Here is a 21309-nt window from a genome sequence, read left to right as displayed (position 1 = left end):
GGAGAATCCTTAAACCCCTCTCAGTAGGAATGTGGATTCCCTTTAAAACAGGTGGGAATCCAGATTCCCAAACTTAAAATAAATTGTATTTTTTATAAATTGACAATTTTAACCATTTTTCCTTATCATTTAAGCAATTAAGATAAACTATAAAACAAATTATCAATATCTTCTCTCTTGTCTTTATCTTTTCCCGCCAAAACAACATAAACAGGATAAATAACTCTGTTAATAGTTATTTTTGTATTATTCTTATCATTTTGAAATGTTAGATCACAGTTTTAATGAATGTGTTGCTAATTGATAGTTTATATAATGTTTTTTATCTATCTATTTAGAGTAAGATTTTTTTTAAAGGACTAATTAATAGTTTATATATATTTTTTCATTATTTATTTAAAGGAAGATTTTTTTTAATGGGCTTGGTACTTCACATTCAAATATAAGGACAAAATGGGAAAAACAAATAATTCATTTAAGATTCCTGGGAATATACCAAACATTATCATCTCACATTCCTGGGAATCTCCCAATGAAACCAAACATAGGAATAGCTACATTCCTGGGAATCTAGATGCCAGGAGTAATGTGGATTCCCCGTACCAAACGCCACATAAAATTACAAAACTCTTATAATATGATTTATTGGGAGGAGGGGAGAGAGATAGAGGCGTAACAAGTACAATTTCTTAGCTATAGTACATATATTAAGTTCTAAATTGTGTTTAAATACATTGTTGTATTATCAATATAATACAAATAATAATTTTTTAAAAGGACGGTTAAATTTTTTTTTTTTTTAGAGAGTTTCAATCTATGGCGTCCGCTCCAGATGATAGCTCTTTATCATCAGACCAAGACACCAATCAGTTTTTGGTGTAAGCGGGGATTGAACCCCAAATCTCTTATATAATCATCAGAGACTTTACCAGTTGAGCTAACTGGAGCCTACAATGACGGTTAAATTCTATTTTCGAGAATAAGTAATTGTTGGAATTTGTTGGTGCATTTAATGCTAATTAACAAATATATTGAAATGTTTCTATACCATTTATTTATATTGAATTTTTTGGTAATTGGAATTTCAAATATAATGGAGAGTTATTTTATTATAAATAACTCTAATCTTTAATCCTAGAAACTCCTATCATTATTTCTACTAAAAAAAAAGAAACTCATATCATTATAATAACAAGTATAATTGTAAGAACACAATTCGGGCCCAGACCCACAATTAGAAGGGGATGAGCCTGAGAGGCCTTTTTACAATGAAATTTGTAGAGAAAGTGGGCTTGAAATCTAGGTTATAATGATATTTAGGTAACAAAGAATGATGGGTTTTGATCACAGTGGCACACATGAAAAACTGTTTATATGAATACGAAAGAAATCTTCTCCTCGGATATAAGCCGAGGATAATTTGTATTACTACTTCCCAATATAGATTACAATTATGAATCGTAAAGTCTATCGTGTCTTTTTTTCCTCCTCCCTTTGCTTAAGGTCCCCTCTTTCTTTTATACTTCCTCATTTATTTCCTCTTCATCCTCCATGTCACGGTTAGATTACTCGTTTAGATACTTGTCTCATCCACCTCCCCTAAAGTTTGTGGAGATAGGAGCCAAGTTCCACCATGATGCTCAGGTCTCACTTCCTCATTAATGCGGCCAGAATATTAGTTGCAGAGCATTCAATATGGGGTCGGGGGCGATGGCAACAACTTTATCTTAGATATTTCATCGCCCTTCTTCTTATCCTCCACGTGTAGTGTGACTACCCTAACTTATAGGAATTTCTAGAACATAGCATGTGGATATTAACCAACCCTTCTCCTACCTCGGTTTCACATAGCCGATGACACGATCTTCCTCGGACATATTTATTCACACATTATCTCTTCTTTTACCTAGTATTTTCTTATGAGTTAACATTCATACACCCTCGAACCATTTAGTGTCCTCGAACTGGGCTTCTAGCCCAAAGAATACTCTTGGGCCACCCCACATATATTATTGGGCCCAAGGACCTTACAATAATATTTATGAAAATAAATATGGTGATAATGCTCATTTATTTTCAATAATTTCTATGAACTTATATATAGACCTTTCCCTCTCCCCATGTGTGTGTTAATACTTAGTATTCTCAAAAGAAAAAATAGTGGGTTAATCTCATATTAGAAAATGAGTGTAAGTTAAAGAGGTTTAAAGTCTGTGCTGTATATCCAAGAGTTCGACCCTTTTAAATATACACTACTATAAGTTTTTTTTTAACAAACATTTTCCCCTCTCTCCGTATGTATGTGTTAATACTTAGTATTCTTAAAAGAAAAACAATGGGTTAATCTCACATTGGAAAATAAGCGTGAGTTAAAAAGGTTTAAAGCATGTACTGTGTATCTAAGAGTTAAACCCTTTTGGGTATACACCACTGTAAGTTTCTTTAAAAAAATCTACTTCCCTCTCTCCGTGTGTGTGTGTTAATACTTAGTATTCTAATATATATATATATAGACCTATATGCACCATTTTTTTATAACACGTGTCTATATGTATAACAATATATATGTATATTAAAAGTGATTTACAATTATATATATTTTAAGAATGATTAGACAAAGAAAGGTGTTATTCTGGTGGAATTTTTGCTATATGAAGTGGTATATGTTCAATGATTATATTATTTTAGTGATTAAAATAACAAGCTAAAGTTTATATAATTTGTTGTGAGCTTGTTACATGATTGTGAATAATCAAATTGTTTTATTATATATATATTTTTAAAAATGGTTTTATTATTTATAGACCGTAGTAGATGCAACAAAATTTGTTCTAGTAGTTTTGTAATTCAATTAGTTGAAACTTCTTTGTGTTTCTAATAGAAAAATATAAAGTTAAAATCTCACTTCCCAATTATTGACTTACTAACCAATCGAATAAATAACTTCAAATCCATCTCCCCTATCTCCCCTACTTGTTTAAGAATAAAACAAAACACTCAAAGTAGCCGTAGCTACGAGCATTTATTTTAAGCTAAAATAGCTACAAGCATTTATAATAGTCTAATACTTTCTAGAAGCATACTAGTAAGTTATTGTAAAAGATTATATTAGTGCTTAATCTAAAATAAAAAAAGTTGATACACATTAGTCTTCTGAGGAAAGTCAACAAACCCCCCAAGACTCAAAATAGTAATAACTAAAAGCATCTATGATTGTCTAATGCGTAACATGCGTTCACGAAGCATACGAGTAACTGAATATTCTTTGAATTTGTCTATTGTGGTTACTTTTTTCTAGTTTTCTTGCAATAACGATAACACTTTTTCAAAATTTTTTTTTTTTAAAGTTTATAAGTTTCTTCTTTCTCACCCACAAAAAAAAAAAAAAAAAAAAAAAAAAAAACTATACAAGTTTCTAATGTATGTTGTAAGGACCAAAAACGCATAAAATCAGCTTTGAGACTTTGTTGTTCGTTTATTCACTAAAGGTCCAAATACAATATATTTGGTAGAGAGGATTCAACAAAAAAAAAAATCCCCTTTCCGTAGTTTCCTGACTCCTATTTATATCATTTGTTCCTTTCATCATGGCCTTACACCTTGCAATCTACTATGTTTTTCCACCTGACACCTGTCTGTCGATAATGGAGCAAAGTTCTAGCTTTGCGTTCAACACTGTTCAGGTCATATCTACATTAATGCAGCGGATTGAGTTGGTATCTTCTAATTAATGCGGCCAGAATAGTTGTTGCCGGGCATTTAATGCAACCCTCTAAATTAGCCTGCCACATTCAGATATTTGCAACCCTTATGTCAGCAGTGCCCATGCCACTTCATCTTCGGGTATCTCCGGGTAAATTCCCTTACCCCTTTACTCCATCTTGCTTAATGCATGTCGGCCTTCCTTTCCTCGGGTCTTCGGGTTATTGGGTCCTCGGAACCTCACATATGTTATATATAGGTTAATTTTTGTCCACACTTTCACCAATATATACGTATTGTCGCGTAATCACTAATGCATACATTAATTTAAAATCATGTTTTCAAAATACAATTCAATTAATATTATGAAATTATGATATAAATTTCAAACTTTTAACTAGGATGGCTGTAAAAGAGAGTTTTGCGTTAATCTTGGGAAGTTCATTTGATAAGAAGACTTGGATTGCAATGTATTTAGATGTGCCCAATGAAAATTTTCAAATTGCTTAATTGAGCTTTGCTAGTTGCCACACACACACATGTATATATTATGGGCGTATTTGTCATACACAGAATCATATTTTAACAAATGTTGGTCTAAAATTATAAGCATAATAAGGATGGACTATATGGGAAGGGGTGCCATGACCACAACCCCAATACTAAAATATTTGTAATTACACAATCAACCAAAAAAAAAAAATTTCTCAAAAACCAAGACCACAAAAAATACAAAAGTATTTTTCACCAAAATGTTTTGAATTAGTTTAAGTAGACTTAGATTTCACCGCGTTAATAATATTTAGGATGAGTTTGGTTGAGTTTTTTATATTGTATCTTTTGAAAAAGTGGTAGTTTTAATAAGTGCCGTTTGGAATTGGGGTTTTTCAAAAGGATTCAGATCTTCTAGAGTTCCTAGGGAACTCTACCAAGTAGATTTCATTAAATCCTAACCACTCTTAAATGATTTAATGGTATTTCTAAGTATCGGCATTTCATTAATAATAATCTTAATTGTTTTGTTTTCAACATTATTTTATTATTTCAAGAATATTATTAATGAAATGCTGACATGGCAGAATTTAAACCATTAAATCATTAAAGAACGGTTAGGATTTAATGAAATCTACAAGTAGAGTACCCTAGGAACTCTAGAAGATCTGAATCCTTTTCAAAAAGCATATAGTGTATTGGTAAAAGTTGTTAAAAGTTTTTAGTTAGCCTTCATTTTCTTTATAGTTTGTTCTTCTTTCTTTTCTCTATTTCCATTTATAGGCACACCCTTAATCTTCAGAGTTCGATAGATGGATATTATTTTATTTTTAGAATTAAAAAGCTTATTTGAGGCTGAGGACATTTAAGAGAGTTCCCTCTATCTCCGTCAAAGAGAAAGAGAGAGAGAGGCAAAGATGCCACTGGTATGTCTGACAAGGTGTTAGGTAGCAATAACAACATTTCAAGCAAGGCACAAGACAAGTAGATTTAGATGATTCCGTCGAACTGTGAGGCGTGGCAAGTCCGATAAAGAGTTTGGTCACCACCAACATTGATTTTGTACGGTATGTGTCTAGTTATTGAGGTTTTAGTGCGTTTGGCCTTTAGAATGGAGGGGTAAAATTGAGTTTTTAAGGAAAAAAAAAAACAGTGGACAATTTAGGAAAGGAGTGCTGTACCTTACCAACGGTAATATTTATGATTAAACTAACTACATTGTTACTTTTGATTTTTATTTAAATTATTAATGGATGGAAAAGACCATTCTTAAAAAATGGAAAAGATTTTCAACAACTCCCCTAAGTCCTAAATAATTTAATCGGCACCAGGTGTAGTGTAGTAATCATAACTTATTTATTCAAAATTTGAAATTTATTATTATTATTTTTTTAAAAAAAGTTAATGATAATGATGGCTCGTTAATCATTCTGTTAACTGACATCACATTCGCATCACTCACTCACTCACTCACCCTCACCCTCACCCTCACCCTCACCCAGTCTTCTTCCTTCCCCACCCAATCTCTTCGCACGTGTGAGAGACAGAGAGTCTGCGATATCCACACGCGCGCGCACGCACATCCTCTCTGTCACTTTGTACTGTAAATTCATAACCAATTCACAGTCACACACACAGTATCAATCAGAAATATGATAAAGTTTCGAACAACAGATTTAAGTTTCGTTCTCGTTTACGCTAAAAATTGATTAATTTCTTAATTTGATAATAAATAACGCGATTATCAAGGTTCGACGACGAACATCGAATTTCTCTGAAATGATGGGTCCCAAAAGACAGTTCCTCCCACTTCTCCTTCTCTTCTTTATCTCCGCCTTCTTCCTCCTCTTCCTCCACTGCTATTTCTCCACCTCTAACCCTAACCCTAACCCTAATTTTATCAATTCCCTCAAAAACCCAAACCCTAACCCTAAGTCCCCCAATTTCACTTTCATCATCAAGGTCCTCGCATTCAACCGCCTCGATTCTCTCTCCCGCTGCCTCCGCTCCCTCGCCGCCGCCGACTACCTCTCAGATCCAGTCCACCTCCACATCCACATTGACCATTTCGCCTCCACCAACAACGATTCTCTCCAACTGGACCGCAATCTGGGATCCTCGCACCGGATCTTGGAGTTCGTCGATGATTTCGAGTGGAGGTTCGGCGAAAAGCTGGTGCATTATCGGACCGGGAATGCCGGGTTGCAAGCGCAGTGGTTGGAGGCGTGGTGGCCGAGCTCCGATAACGAGTTCGCGTTCGTGGTCGAAGACGATTTGGAAGTGTCGCCGCTTTATTACAGGTTTCTTCGGAGCTTGATTGTGAATTTCTATTTCAACGCTTCGAATTACAGTCCGTACATCTTTGGAGCTTCGTTGCAGCGACCTAGGTTCGTTCCAGGTACCGCTTGTTACTAAATGCGAAAATTTTCAATTTTTTTTGCTTCGAATGCTAAGAATTTAGAGGATTGTGGAAAACTAGCTTGGACATAATAATAGATTTATAGAGATTGTAATGTGAATGATTTGTCTGAACACATTGAAATTTATTGAATTGTGAGTTATGAGTCCAACAAAATGGGACAGAAAGTAGAATATCCCTATATATTCTAAATGACATTGTGGTTTAGCTTTCATTAGCCCATTACAATTCACAAGGAACTCTTTTGATACCTGATCTTATCATAAAAGGAGACTTGATCAAAAGTTCATTGTCGAGTAGCCACAGAATTGTGATTATTCCTATCACATTCGTGACATTATAATCAATCAAGCAACAAAATAGCCACCCTAGTTGTCGGGTTTTCATTGTTTGATTGTTGAAAAAAGGTCGAAATGAAAGTACTTGCCTTGTGTTACCTTCAATTTAAGTCAATGTGCTGGTTGACTCATTCTTTCTTTTCTTTTTTTGATCATGCAAAAAGGGCTATTGTATCTATGTTTGCTCCCTATTGTATTTTCATGAATAACTATTATGCCAGTGACCCTTGTTACGCATTTGCCTAGACCCAACTTGTGGTTTGTTAGTTTTCATCCTTTTATGATTTCCTCTTGAGTTACTTATTGAAAAAAAAAGAAAAAGATTTCTTCTGAGTGAATTGGTTGCTGGCTACAGGTAAACATGGAAACAAAATAAAATTAGATAACAATGCACGGCTTTTCTTGTACCAGTTGGTTGGCACTTGGGGCCAGCTTCTCTTTCCCAAACCTTGGAAAGAGTTCAGGTTGTGGTATGACATTCACAAGGCAAAAGGAATTAAGCCATTTCTTGAGGGGATGGTAATCAAATTTAAATGTCACTCATATTTTGTTGACTTTTATCTTTCTTGGAAGGCTTTTGGTATTTACAACATCTTGAATAAATTTTAAAATTTTTGTGCAGGTGACAACAGGATGGTACAAGAAGATGGGAGAGAGAATATGGACTCCTTGGTTTATTAAATTTATTCATTCACGTGGTTATTTTAATATCTACACCAATTTTTTACATGAGAGAGCGCTTAGTGTCTCTCACAGGGACGCTGGTGTTAACTACGGAAAAACAGCTGGTCCTGATTCTCATTTATTGGATGAAAGTTCTCTTGATTTCAATTTTTTGGAAATGCAACCGTTGAGTTATCTGAAATGGTATGATTTCTGTTTCAAAGAAGTACTTCCTGGAAGAGTTGTAACAAGCGATGCTGAACTTGGATCTGTTCTTTATGGTGTGCAGAATCAGAAGACCATTATTTTGGTAAGCCTCTTTGGGGTATCAGAGCCGGTCACTAGGAACTTGCTATGTCATTTTGAGAGGCTAAATATTTGGAACTACATATTTATGGGCCCTGAATCCGACTTCCTACTTGGTCTATCAAGAAGGGGACATCCAGTGATTAATGCTGACAAGTTTCTCAATAGTGTCAGAGCTTACAAATCAATGACATCTCAAGATTCTAATGCAGAGCTGATTAAGGAGATTTTAATGAAGGCCTATGTCATCAAGAAGTGCTTGGAGTATAGGTATAATTCTTGGATGGTGGATGGGAATATGCTTTTCACCAGTAGTGACCTGTTTCTTCAAACCGTTGATCCCACCGTTGATTTCTATGTTGGGAAAAGATTGGAACTTATGCATGTCAGAAGCTCATCTTCTGCTGAGAAATTCTGGACTGGTGCTTTCATGTCCAAGGTTGCTGAGACGGTGGACTCTTTGACGAGGAAAGCTTCAATATCAAGAGATGGGATGAGTTTTGTGTATGTAGCAGCAAACTTATTGGAGCAGAAGGGTGTGAGGATTAAAAGGGTTGATGAGTCAAGCCTTGGCCTGAATATTGGTACCAATAATGTCAATCAATCCTCTTTAGGGGGTGAAAAGAAGATGGTTTTTTGGTCTAGTGAGATAGTTCTAGATTTAATTCAGAAGCGGCTTCAAGAGTTGGGTATGTGGATTGTGGATAGTGACTTTTCATGCATAGCTGTTGTTTGTCACAAGTCATAGCACATGTAGCAGCAATTAAATTTGGAATATTTTGTATTTTATTTGTAAAAATTTTGCTCATATTCTTTAATGCCATTTTATCTTAGATGTAAACCAAATCAAGTCTGGCAAATTTTGGAACATTGGCACTCTTCAAATTATTTGCTTGACCTTTACTATTTTGTAATGGAGGCATGCTTCCAGGCCAACTTGGACAACAAAGGGTAGATATGGTCCATAAGGACTACACCAACAGTGTATTTGGATGGGGGAGATCTGAGAGGAGTATAGAGGAATGTGGGGGTATATATGCCCCTCTGTTAGGATACCCCTTTTTTGAATTCCCCATATCAGTGGGAGGGATTCTGAGTTTCGTAGACCCTTTTTTAATTTTTTTTTTAATTTTTATTGTTTCCCTCAATGTTTTCTCAAAATTACAATTTTATTCTAAGCCTAACCAGATCAAATATCCTCTCAAACTCAAACCAAGTTCTCTTGTAAAGGTAAACATGCTCAGCTCAGAGGTGCCACTGAGTCCTCTTGCACGACGTCAAAAGATCAAGCTTCACAACCTTCAGGTTCTCTCTCTCTTTATGTTTCTCGCATGTTTTTGATGCTAGCTGGATTCACTTTTTTTTTGTCCCTACTTTTTTTTTGTTTGTAGATTTGTTCAGTTTAATGCAAAAAATTTCAAATTTGGGCTGATTTTAGATCTGAATATTGTGTGAAAAAAATGTCATGTTATGAAAGTCATTGGTTTAAACCCTTGTTTAAAGTCAATGTGTTCAAACACTTCAGGGTTAAGGCTGTGGCAAGTTTCCCTTTGTCTTCAGTTGTGTCACTAGATACCTTTCTCAGCCTTTTGGCTAAGAATGAGAATTGTCAGTTGTCACTAATTTTGTGTATACAACATGAACCTCAACAATACATTTTATTGGAAAAGTGTAAAATTTGGAATGAGTTCCTTATAGTGGTTTTGAATCTTTTGATCTCTTTGCTCTTTCTTTTTTTGTTGAAGAAAAACAAGGGCCATCTTATATTGCTCTCAATTGGCATGTAATTTTACTCGAACCTCTTTAACTTCTCTTGGGAAGAACATCATTCTTGCTTACTACCCCTTGATGTTATACTTTGGATGTAGAACATTGGATATGAACATAATTAGCTTCTCAGTTGAGGTCACTGTTTGATATATTCTTATAACATCAGCTTAATTTTAAAATTTTTTGTTGAAGGTGATATGCATTTCCTTATATTTTTTGCATGATGCCAAACCTTTGTCAATGTGTGGGTGGATGCCAAATTGCGACACGTAATGCTCTTGTTCACAGAACCTGCTTAACAAGTTCAGTTCACATATAATCAGAACAGTGTCTGATATAGTGTCCATGATATAATTTGTGTTATATGCATTGTTGACACCACCAGAACCTTTTACTTTGCCAAAGAAGAATCATGATAATAGGAGTATGGTGATATGGTGCTCCGTCCTCTTACATTTATGGGAGTACCTATTAATTATTCCCTCAACAGCACTAGGCCTCGTCTCCACAAACAACCTTGACAGAGCACATATGCCAGTGGTCTCGGCTAACAATCTTAGAGTCTTGACAGAACACACATACCAGTAGCCTGGTGGCAATTTTTTAAAAAAGAAAAAAAAAATTAAAACATTCAGAATACATTGTGAATAGAGTTTTTAATGGAACTATATCTGTGTGTTAATTTGTGTTTTGTTTTGTTTGATATATATATATATATATATATATACACACGCGCTCGCTGTTTCATTAGAGGATCTAAAGTTCTAAACAACAGCTTTTACACGGAATCCCAATGAATTTTTTTCTGGGGGAGAAAAAAATGGGGATTTTGGACCAAGCCCAGCCCAAATGGGTAGCACTTTTTTGGGCACAACACAGGCCGCTGAATGTTTTGGGTTTCACCAATTTGTATCTAGGCATTACGAATTTCTTAGTGAGGACCGTAACAAGCGAGCGTGGATGTTTTGGCAAAAGTTGCCGAACAGAAGCCCTGCTAAAAAAAAATTTAAATAACAAATTATACCTTTAAAGTTTGGATTAATTTTGATTTTGTCCTCTTAAGGTTTTAAAATCATGATCCACTTCCCTAATGTTAAATAATATTTGGATTTTCTTTTGTTAATCTCCATTATTAAGGTGGCAGTTAAGTGTCACTTAAGTTTGTATTCTCCATAATTGATCAAATTATACATGACATGTTTATAAATTCACAGCACCTTTTTTGAGGGGAATGCGCTTCACTAAATAGAAAAATATCAAAATCTAACCCAAAAAAAAAGAGAGAATGCGCTTCACTAAATAGAAAAATGTCAAAATCTAACCCAAAAAAAAAAAGAGAGAATGCGCTTGACTAAATAGAAAAGTATCAAAATCTAACCCCAAAAAAAAGAGAGAAGCAAAATTTATATATACATAAATATATTATCTCTTCTCTTTCCTCTGGTCAACATGATCCACCCCGCTTTCTCTCCCTCTCTTCTCCAATTTGGTATCATATTTTTGAGTAAAAAGATTGAGCATGCGTATCATATTTCATTGAAACCACAAATACTAAGTCTAAAGGGATAATACTTTATTTATTTATTTACTAAGGTGACAAATTGTGATTGTTATACAATAAAAGTGATGTTAGTGGTGGTCTTATGTAAAAGTGACGTTACACAAATCATAATCTATCACCTCAATAGTAATGAAATTTGTTATGTTTGCAGCATTGTTAAAAAAAAAAAAAAAAAAAAACCATCAATATAAAGCAACCAATCAAAGGTTCTACTAACATGGTTCAAGAGAGCAAAAGATATCATTCAAAAACTAATTTATTTGTTTATTTGATACTTTTTAAGTGGGGAGAAAAAATTTGAATCATGAACATCTTCATCAAACACTAAGGGTCCGTTTGGATAGAACTTATTGCTGAAAACTGAAAACACTGTAGCAAAATAATTTTTAAATGTGTAAATAGTACTGCGAGACCCATTTTTAATAAAAAATTACTAAAAAAGTACATAAACAGTACGCGCACAGTACGCGCATAGTGCGCGCACTGCGCGCTTGTCCCCTGTAGAAGCGGAAAAAAAAAAAGAGCAAAACGTGGACGCAGCAAGTTTAAGCTGCATCCAAACGCCCTCTAAGAATACACCAAAAGAATCATTGGTCACTCTAAAACTTATTTATGTTTCTACGGTATGTTTATGATGACAGATGAACAAATATTAACAATAACAAAATCTTTAAATCAATCACCTAAGAAAAAATATATCTTAAAAAGTAAGCCTACGACTCTTATGAGCCACAAGCAATGATTCTCTCCCTCTCTCTTTTTTATAATTTGATAGTTACAACAATAGGAGAGAGGGGGGGGGGAGGGGGGTTTGAACCTTCGGCATCTCATTGAAAAATATAAGAAACTGCCAATTGAGTTATAAAACTCTTGGGCATTAACAATGTTCCTCTCTTTTTCACAAATTTCAAAAAACTATAGAGTGTGATTCTTATTGTCTGAAGACATTATTAAGTCATAGTTCTCATTATTCAAATTACTACATAGTTTCTATGCTTTTTTTTTTTGTTAACCATAATCTCTAAGCTTTGAATATTTATAAATGTAGATTTCAATTAGTTCAATTGGTAAATTCTTTTGTGGTCAAATAAGAGACTTTGGATTGAATCTTACACCAAAAAAGAATCCATTAATATCTTGGACAAATAATAAAGACAAATCATCATGGAGCATATATGATATAAGTTTGAAAATTATTAGTTAAGATTAAAAAACTAAAGTTAAAATGACTGATGACAGATTATGATTTAATCTTATTCGGATGATTTAATCTTATTCAGTTATGCACAACTAAATAAGATTATATTCCATTAATTTAATCTTGGACTGAAGTTGTGGTGTTTGTATTATATAGAAACGTGCATAACTGAATGAGATTAAATTACGCCCAGTCATTATATGAATAGTCAAGTACAAAAAATGAAAAAATAATAATACAAACACCACAGCTTCAGTCCAAATATAAATATCAAACTCCAATAAAAAAAAAAAAAAAAGCAAGTTATGAAACTGGGATTTTTAATCCACAGTCCAAGATCCCGCTCACTAAGCTCCGGCATCATTTTACTCATTCTAAAACCACCTGTACAAACTCATGGAGTGCCTAAGAATTTTCTTATGGAGTGTATAAATTAGGAGAAAATGAGCTTTTGCCCTTTTAAAAAAAAATATATACAGCAAAATGACCCCTTAGTGAAACTATATAGAGAAATGCCCCTGTTTTGAAACTCAATTTTCTAAAAATCGAGTTTCAATTATAAACTCGATTTTTGGACAATCGAGTTATAGTGAACTGAAAATTAAAAAAAAAAAAAAAATTCTAGAACTTGAGTTCCTCGAAAAAAATCAAGTGGAACTTGAGTTCCATGAACTCGAGTACTTTACAAGGAACTCGAGTTCCAATTTTTATTTTCTAAGTCCATGTTCGCTATAACTCGATGTTCCAAAAATCGAGTTATACATTTGAAACTTGATTTTCTAAAAATTGAGTTTCAAAATAGGAGCATTTTCCTAATTAGTTTCAGACATGAGGCATTTTGCTGGAAAATTTATGAGAAATTGGTAAAAACCCATTTTGGCCGTATAAATTAGATAAAGATGAGTGCGGAAACTAGTAGTAATATTGTGGAGAATAAACCTCCAATTAGACTAGTACCCCAAATATATGTCAAAAGCCAAAATAATCTATAGATGCCTTTAGCAATATCTCTTTCTCTCCTACTCTTAGATTAGACAAATTTGTAATTCATAATTTAACTAAATATGTGAGACATATTTGTGGTTTTAGTATGAGGATGAAGGATGTTCCTTCACACCTTTATCATGTTCTTATCGCCAATTATGGCTGAGTTTTTTTTTTTTTTTTTAAAAAAAAGTAATTTTGAGATATTTCTTCTAAAAAAAAAAAAAGTGTGTGTGTGTGTGAAAATGGGAAAAGAATATTTTAACTTATGATAATCTATATATATAGGCGTAAATGCACTTTTGGTCCCTACATTTTGGGGTCATTTCTATTTTGGTCCCTACATTTTCATTTCACCACTTTTAGTCCCTAAATCAATTAATGCGTTCCATTTTGGTCCTTACCGTTACTCACTTAACATAATTTGCTGACGTGGCTAATGGAACAGTAAAATAATAATTAAAAAATCTATTTTGACATTAAAAAATTGTCACGTTAGCATCTAAATTAAAAAAAAATTATTAATTTTAATTAAATATACAAAATTAAAAACAAAAAATCATATTAATTGAGATCTAAAAGTGTTTGAACAAGAACAACAAGAAGACAAACCCAGATCTAATAACACAAACCCATAAATTTAAAAAAAAAAAAAAAAAAACAACAACAACAAACAACCATTCAAGATCGTCAAAAATGCAGATCAAAAACCAGATCAAGCCCACCTGACACAAATCAAAAACCACACATCAAAACAAATCAAATAAAAAGTCTGTATGATAGTCAAGAAAATGAATAAATCTCTTTTATTCAGCTGAACCAACATTCATCATCTGCTTCCAATACCCAAGAATTCATTTTTCCATTTCTTTTCATTGTTCTTCGGAACCAAACAAAGCACAACTAGATCAGCACAAAAAAAAAAAAAATCATTCTTTCGAAAACTAAATAAACCCCAGCAATTAATTTTCTTTCTAACCATTATATTTCCCCAGCAAACAAACAGAACACAAGAAACTCAACAAAACCAAAACTTTAGCTAAAAAAGAAGAAACCCAGATCAGAAAGAAACCCAGAAGAAACTCAACAAAACAGATTTGCAGACGGAGACGCCTCTCTCCCCGTCGACCACCACCACGACCCAAACCCAAACCCAAATCCAAACCCAGACCCGCCATAACCCGATCTCCCCACCCAAATCTTCTCAATCCTCTCACGGCCCGATTGGCGAAAACACCCATCTCTCAAAAAACTAGTCCATTCCATATCCCCATCCCATGTCTCCTCCGTCTTCTCTCTCAATCTCCACTAGCTCGATCCCCAAACTACTCTCTCTTTCTTCTATTGGATTTCCCTTTGAGTCAGAATCAGATGCCGGTTCTTGCACTAGATGTCGGTCTTACTTGGCTTGACGCCGTTTTGATGGTTGTTGATGGCATTGGCAACTTCCTCCGTCGTCGTTTTGACGGTTCTTGCACTGGATGTTCTTCCCACGCTTCGATTAGAGTCTCCGCCGCTCCAACACTCCAACAGTCCTCGCATCACCCTCCTCCTGCTCCGCCGCCGGATTCGGATCCGGGGCTGGGTCAAGTGGTGTGGCGCAGACCTAAGCGATCCATTTAGGAGATGGGTCGGAGGTTTGAGTGGGTTTGGGGATTGAGAGAGAGAGAGAGAGAGAGAAATGGTGAGAGAGAGAGAGAGTGAAGAAGAAGCATTGGATCTGACTCAAAGGGAAATTGGCCATGCATTGTGTTTTGAATCTTTGGTCTTTGTATTTTGTAGATCTGTGACTTTTTTATTTTGGGTGTTTCATGATTTTGGGTGTTTCATGTTGGCATGTTCTTGATTTTGAGGAAGAACTACTGGGAAGAACATAATGTAATTTTTTTTAATTTAATTAATTTAATTTCTTTTTTAAACAATCTATTTTTTATTTTTTTATTTAGTTAAAATAAATAAATAATTTTTTTTTTAATTTATAAGCTGACGTGGCATTTTTAATATTATTTTATTGACCACGTCAGCATTTAATGTGCCAACAGTGGACGCCGTTTGCCATGTCAGCAAATTCTGTTAAGTGAGTAACAGTAAGAACTAAAATGAAACGCGTTAATTGATTTAGGGACTAAAAGTGGTGAAATGAAAATGTAAGGACCAAAATAGAAATGACCCAAAAATGTAGAGACCAAAAGTACATTTACGCCATATATATATATATATATATATATATATATATAACAGATGAAGCAGAGAGAAACTCTAATTGCAATTCCAAATTAAAATTCTAATCTATATTGTGTCACGTGTTATTGTAAATATGAAATTTGAGTCTAATTTTCCTCCCTTTGCTGTAATTCTGATGTGCTTTTTTTTTTTCTTTTTTTTTTTTGTTTTCCTACACCCGTGTATTTTCAGGTTCACCTCCATTTTTCACATTTATTCAAGCACCTTAACATACAGCTCCCCTCTTCTTCAATCAATGCTATGGAATTTCAAAAGAATCTCTTGGTATCAGTGATGCATGTATTTGGGTATTTCTGTATCTTATATAAGAAGAGGTTCTCCAGATATTTCGATTGTACTTGTCTTTACAATTTTCATGGTCCTGGTTTATGCTCTGCAAAACAAATACCAACTATTCCTAAGGTTTGATTACTACTTTCTTTCATCTGCCTATACTGCCATTCCTTTTTGTGTAAATTTTTTATTGTTTAATTATATAATTTTGTGGTTTTTCTATGATTGATGTTGCATGTTTATTTTCTTTCATCTGCCTATACTTTCTTTCCTTTTTGTCAATAATTTTTATTGTTTAATTATAATATTGTTTTGTTTTCCTATCATTGATGTTGCATGTTTCTTTTCTTTTTCATAACACGTTATCAGCACGAGTCTCTACCCAATTTCGAAAAAAGTTGTAATCCCATTATTCTTCAAACATCAAAGATTATTTGTGTAGTTTTCTCTACTCACTATAAGTTTTCTTTTAAAGAATTAGTACTTATCCTATTTGTTTGTCTTTACGTTTTATGCTCATAATTTTAGAGATTTTTAATTGATTAAAAAAAATTATGAGATTCATGTTATTCTATTGTTATATATTGTTATGAGATGCACGTTATGAGATTCACATTTAATTGATTAAAATATTTTGTTAAAAATGGTTTGTAATAAAGTAACTAAATCTTAGTTATATGTACCGTGTATGAATCAACCTTGAATATATATGTCTATGTAGCACTCTTTCATTAGAATTTTGTATGATAAAAATATTTGTTAAAAAATTACATAAAGCTAAGTTTTATTAAACACAAATAAACTAAGTCTTTTAAACATGACTAAACTCATGATTAATAAAATAAAAAAAAACCAATAGTATCACTTAAATAATAAAATGCAATATATTTATTTCCATTATTTTATTAAATTATATCCATTCCCATGCGGTAGCATGGGTTACATACTAGTAATAATAATTCAATAAGATAAGCACTTCTCATATAATTATATAACATGGGTCTGCCAATTTTATTCAACCAAAAAAAAAAAAAAAAAAGTCTACGAAGGCATTACCAAACCTAGTAGCTCATTGATTAGTTATATGTACCGTGTATGAATCAACCTTGAATATATATGTCTATGTAGCATTTTTTTCATTAGAATTTTGTATGATAAAAATATTTGTTAAAAAATTACATAATGCTAAGTTTTATTAAACATGAATAAATTAAGTCTTTTAAACATGACTAAACTCATGATTAATAAATTAAAAAAAAAAACCAATAGTATCACTTAAATAATAAAATGCAATATATTTATTTCCATTATTTTATTAAATTATATCCATTCCCATGCGGTAGCATGGGTTACATACTAGTAATAATAATTCAATAAGATAAGCACTTCTCATATAATTATATAACATGGGTCTGCCAATTTTATTTAACCAAAAAAAAAAAAAAAAGTCTACGAAGGCATTACCAAACCTAGTAGTTCATTGATTTAACCTATATATAACATCACAAAGCTTATTGATTAGAGATGGGGAAATTTTTCCTGTCTATTTCTTGTGGATTAAATCGATGATTTGACCTTACGTCGTGTTATTGCCTCCCTATTCTTAATGAGCTTTTCAAAACATTTAGGCCCCGTTTGGTACACCCACTCATATACATATTTTTAGTTTTTAAACAATATTACACGTATTTCTACACACTTTTTCACACATGTTTTCAAACAAATGTTTTCAGTTTTTAAATGCATGTATCAAACACCCCCTTAACTAAGCAATTTGCCAAATGAAGTCTTGAATCTTTGCATTTTTCGAGGCAAGTGTTTAGGCACTCTTTACCAATCTTATTGGTTTCAATTTCTTCTTTACTTCTAAGATGTTTACGATTTTTAGACAAGCAACTGAAAAAACTCTTAGTAATACACTCATGAAATTCGACACTTTCAGGTTTATACCGTTTACAACCTTCATTTAATATCAAGGCAATTGTATAATGGGCGACGAGCAGATCATCAAGTTGAGAGGGATAAGGAAAGTGGATGGGAAGCGAAAGATGGAGAGTGGGAGACATAAGGTCATTAGCTTTTACTTTGAATAGTATGAGAATAGCCAACTCCATTATCACTATTGTAAGTGCACAATTTGTACCCGGTCCAATCACTAGGTGGATTCAGGCCCAAAGAGCCTTATACAATAAAAATTTGTAGAGTGTGGGCTTGAAACCTAGACTGTGAATGTTGGACAAGGGAAAAACAAGCTAGATTGCCGTTATCCGCATGTTCAATAGATGAGAACAGTAAAGAATATCTCTTCGAACATAAGCCGAGGACAACCTGTATTGCCTTTCTTTCTTTTAAGAACAATATTACAATTACAATTCAACTATTCGATCCCCCCTTCCTTCTGCCCTCCTCTGCCTTTTATATCTTTCTTCTTCTCTTGTATCCATCTTCTTCTTCCTTCTTTCTTCCACGTGTATCAACAATCTCCTCCCTAGATACTTGTCCCATCCAGCACCTTTTTTAAACCTCAAAATACCAGCTGGAAAGCTGAACCTCACTGCTCAGAGGTCATTTCCCCATTAATGCGGCCAGGGAGGTAGGTGCAAGGTCTTTAATGCGGTGGCAGCAACTTTTTCTCCTCTGATATTTCTCACACGTTCTTCCTTCTAACCACTGCGTGGATCACGCCTTTACCCAATAGATCTTCCGGAATTCTGTCTCTAAATCCATTGGTATGCCCCATGACCTTTACTGGGCCCGTCCGAAGAGGTACTCTTTCTCGGACGACTCCTCCACCTCTCGTAGTGCGCACTGGATTGTGAGCCTCAAAAGCTCTGCTCGGACAGACTTACACCACCAAATCAGGCCCAAGGCCCAAATAAACATTTTATCTATTTTACCCCCACAACTATCATAAGTTTTCTAATAAGGTAATACTTAGGTACAGTACTTAAGTACTCTTTATTAGGTTCCTCTCTTAAAATTCTGCAATGTAAATTTTTTCTCATGAAATGGAAGACAATTTTTTAATTAAGTAACCACATGGCTAAATCTTAAGAAGAGAATCTAATATATTTTCTAGTCATCAAAATTCTCTATAGATATTTTTTTAATTATTGGTCGCAGGTAAATATTTTGACACCATTGAAATGAATATAATTTAGTTTTTATATTGCTTGCCCTTTAAAAAATTAATTAAAATAATAGCAGTTTAAGAATCAAGACTTTGGAAATATTATAAATTTTCAAGTACCTAACTTTTGGTTCAAGGCAATGTCTTTTGGCTAAAGATCATGAGAATTTTTACATTCTTAATAAGTAATTTTAGTTCAGATATACTCATATACATGTAAGTATTATGATTTAAGTTAAGTTAACAATGATATATGGAATAAATTATTTGAAATATATTACATCAAAGTCACATTATGCTAGATTGGAATAGCCATTTTAAGTTTTTCAAAATAAATTATTTTAAAAAGTAACAAGGGTGTCATAATCGAGAGTGCAAGTCATCATACTATTCTTCTTCTTTTTTTTTTTTCTTTTTTTTTTGTGAATATTTATTTTTCAAGGCATTATTGTAAAAGGGAACTCTTAGACCCAAAAAGTGAAATATCTCTCTCTCTCAAAAGCCACCCTCTCAAATTTTTTTAATTTCTTAAAAGCTATGAAGAGAAATTTAAACTGAAATTTAGTGACATAAAAAAAAAATGTGAAAAAGAAAGGAGGTAAAAATAATTGTTTGTAGTTACTAGTTACCTCCTCTAAAATACTAACCTTATTTATTTATCTGGCTACTGATTACAAAATCAAAACTTTAAAATGATAAAAGAATATAAAATATAAGCATGTGACATCGACACCTTCCTCGAACATACCAAAGCTGAGGAGGTTATAATTCCTGAAACAGACAATAACACTAGTACTATACACTTTCATACACTTTATCACAACTGTCATATATGACAGACTATAAATAGTGGAGAAAAAAATGATGAGTCAATGTGATAGTGATAGAAAATTAATTACAGTATATCATATAAGACAGTTGCTACAGAGTGTATATGAAAATATATGGTATTAACATTATTAACGTAGCTAAGGTCATTTTAGATGGTAATTCACTAATAGCTATCAAAAGCCCTTAACAGCCCCTATTGTTTTATTAACTTGGAAATTAAGTTCACTGTCTGATCCATATTCCATACTATCTTCATTCATATCTTCAGCGGTTAAAAGATCCACTGGTAAGCTAATTGGGCTTGTCTAATCTTTTCGGCCCCATTGATGTAAGCTCTCTCAAGGCCCATTTTTCTCTTGTTGTGGCTTGCAAGCAATTTGTGTCCCTTTGCTTAGGGAAAGAAAATGTGGCCAGTGGATTAATCTCAAATCAAATACATATTTCTATCAAACTAATACTAAGAGGGAAAAACATAGGAAATGTTGCTTCTTTATTTTAGTTTTATACTTGTCGCAACCCACGCGAAGAGGGAATATCCGATTATTTTTAAATAAAATATAATTTATAATTTATTTTTTAAAATATTTATAAAATTATTTATTAGAACTAATCATCAGTAATATAGTGTTTTCTCATAAGAGAATTTCATTTTAAATGTATTAAAGTATTAACTAAGAAATTTTATTTTTTATATAACTGTTTACCAAACCAAAAAAGGCAAAGAGCCTTTTTTTTTTTTTTTAAGTAATGAATTTTGTGTTCCTTACAAGTAAAAAATTAAAATTTTCCAATTATGACATTTAGAAACGAATGAGAAAAATAGATTTTTCCCACCATTAAAAAAGTTCAACTTGTAGCATCCTATTTAATGTTTTCTTTTTAATCCCAAATCAATCTATCTCATTTGAAGTATACAGAGTATAATCATGATCTCTCTTCTTGAATACATTACTTATCTCAATACATTAATAAAAATACATCGAATCAAAACATACCTATATGAAGATGTTTTGCAAAAAAAAAAAAATGTCATATTAATTATCACTTTGCAAAATGTCACATCAATCACCGCTTAACAATGATTAATTTGTTCTGTAAAAAAAATGATTAATTTGATCAATTAGGAAAATAATTTGTTGTTTATAATCTATTAAGATTTTTTCTCTGCAGAAATTACAAATTTATCCACCCAAAAAAATTATAAAATAACAATTGTAAGTGCACAATTGCACCTGGACCCAAGAACAGTTATGGGCTCAGGCCCAATGAGCCTTAAACAATACGAATTTGTAGAGCGTGGGCTTGAAACCTAGATTAGGAATGGGTGGGAACCAAATAACAAACTAAGGGTGGTAAATAATTGGAAACAACAAGGAATATTGCAAAAATTGGCCTCCT

The 21309-nt window shown here is 33.0% G+C and overlaps 1 protein-coding gene across 1 annotated transcript; it reads left to right on the top strand.

Moving 5' to 3' along the window:
* The first annotated feature begins 5673 nt into the window (after positions 1–5673).
* Positions 5674–8766, top strand: LOC142605635 (uncharacterized). Its single transcript, XM_075777067.1, has 3 exons — positions 5674–6592; positions 7307–7470; positions 7574–8766. Exons 1-3 carry the CDS (start codon positions 5974–5976, stop codon positions 8666–8668), a joined length of 1878 nt encoding a protein of 625 aa, XP_075633182.1. The 5' UTR covers positions 5674–5973; the 3' UTR covers positions 8669–8766.
* Positions 8767–21309: the final 12543 nt, after the last annotated feature.

This window comes from Castanea sativa, chromosome 8 (genome assembly GCF_040712315.1).
Source record: "Castanea sativa cultivar Marrone di Chiusa Pesio chromosome 8, ASM4071231v1".
In the NCBI taxonomy this organism is placed as follows: Eukaryota; Viridiplantae; Streptophyta; class Magnoliopsida; order Fagales; family Fagaceae; genus Castanea; species Castanea sativa.
Note: the sequence above shows the minus strand (reverse complement) of the source record. Positions and strands in the feature narration are given on the sequence as shown.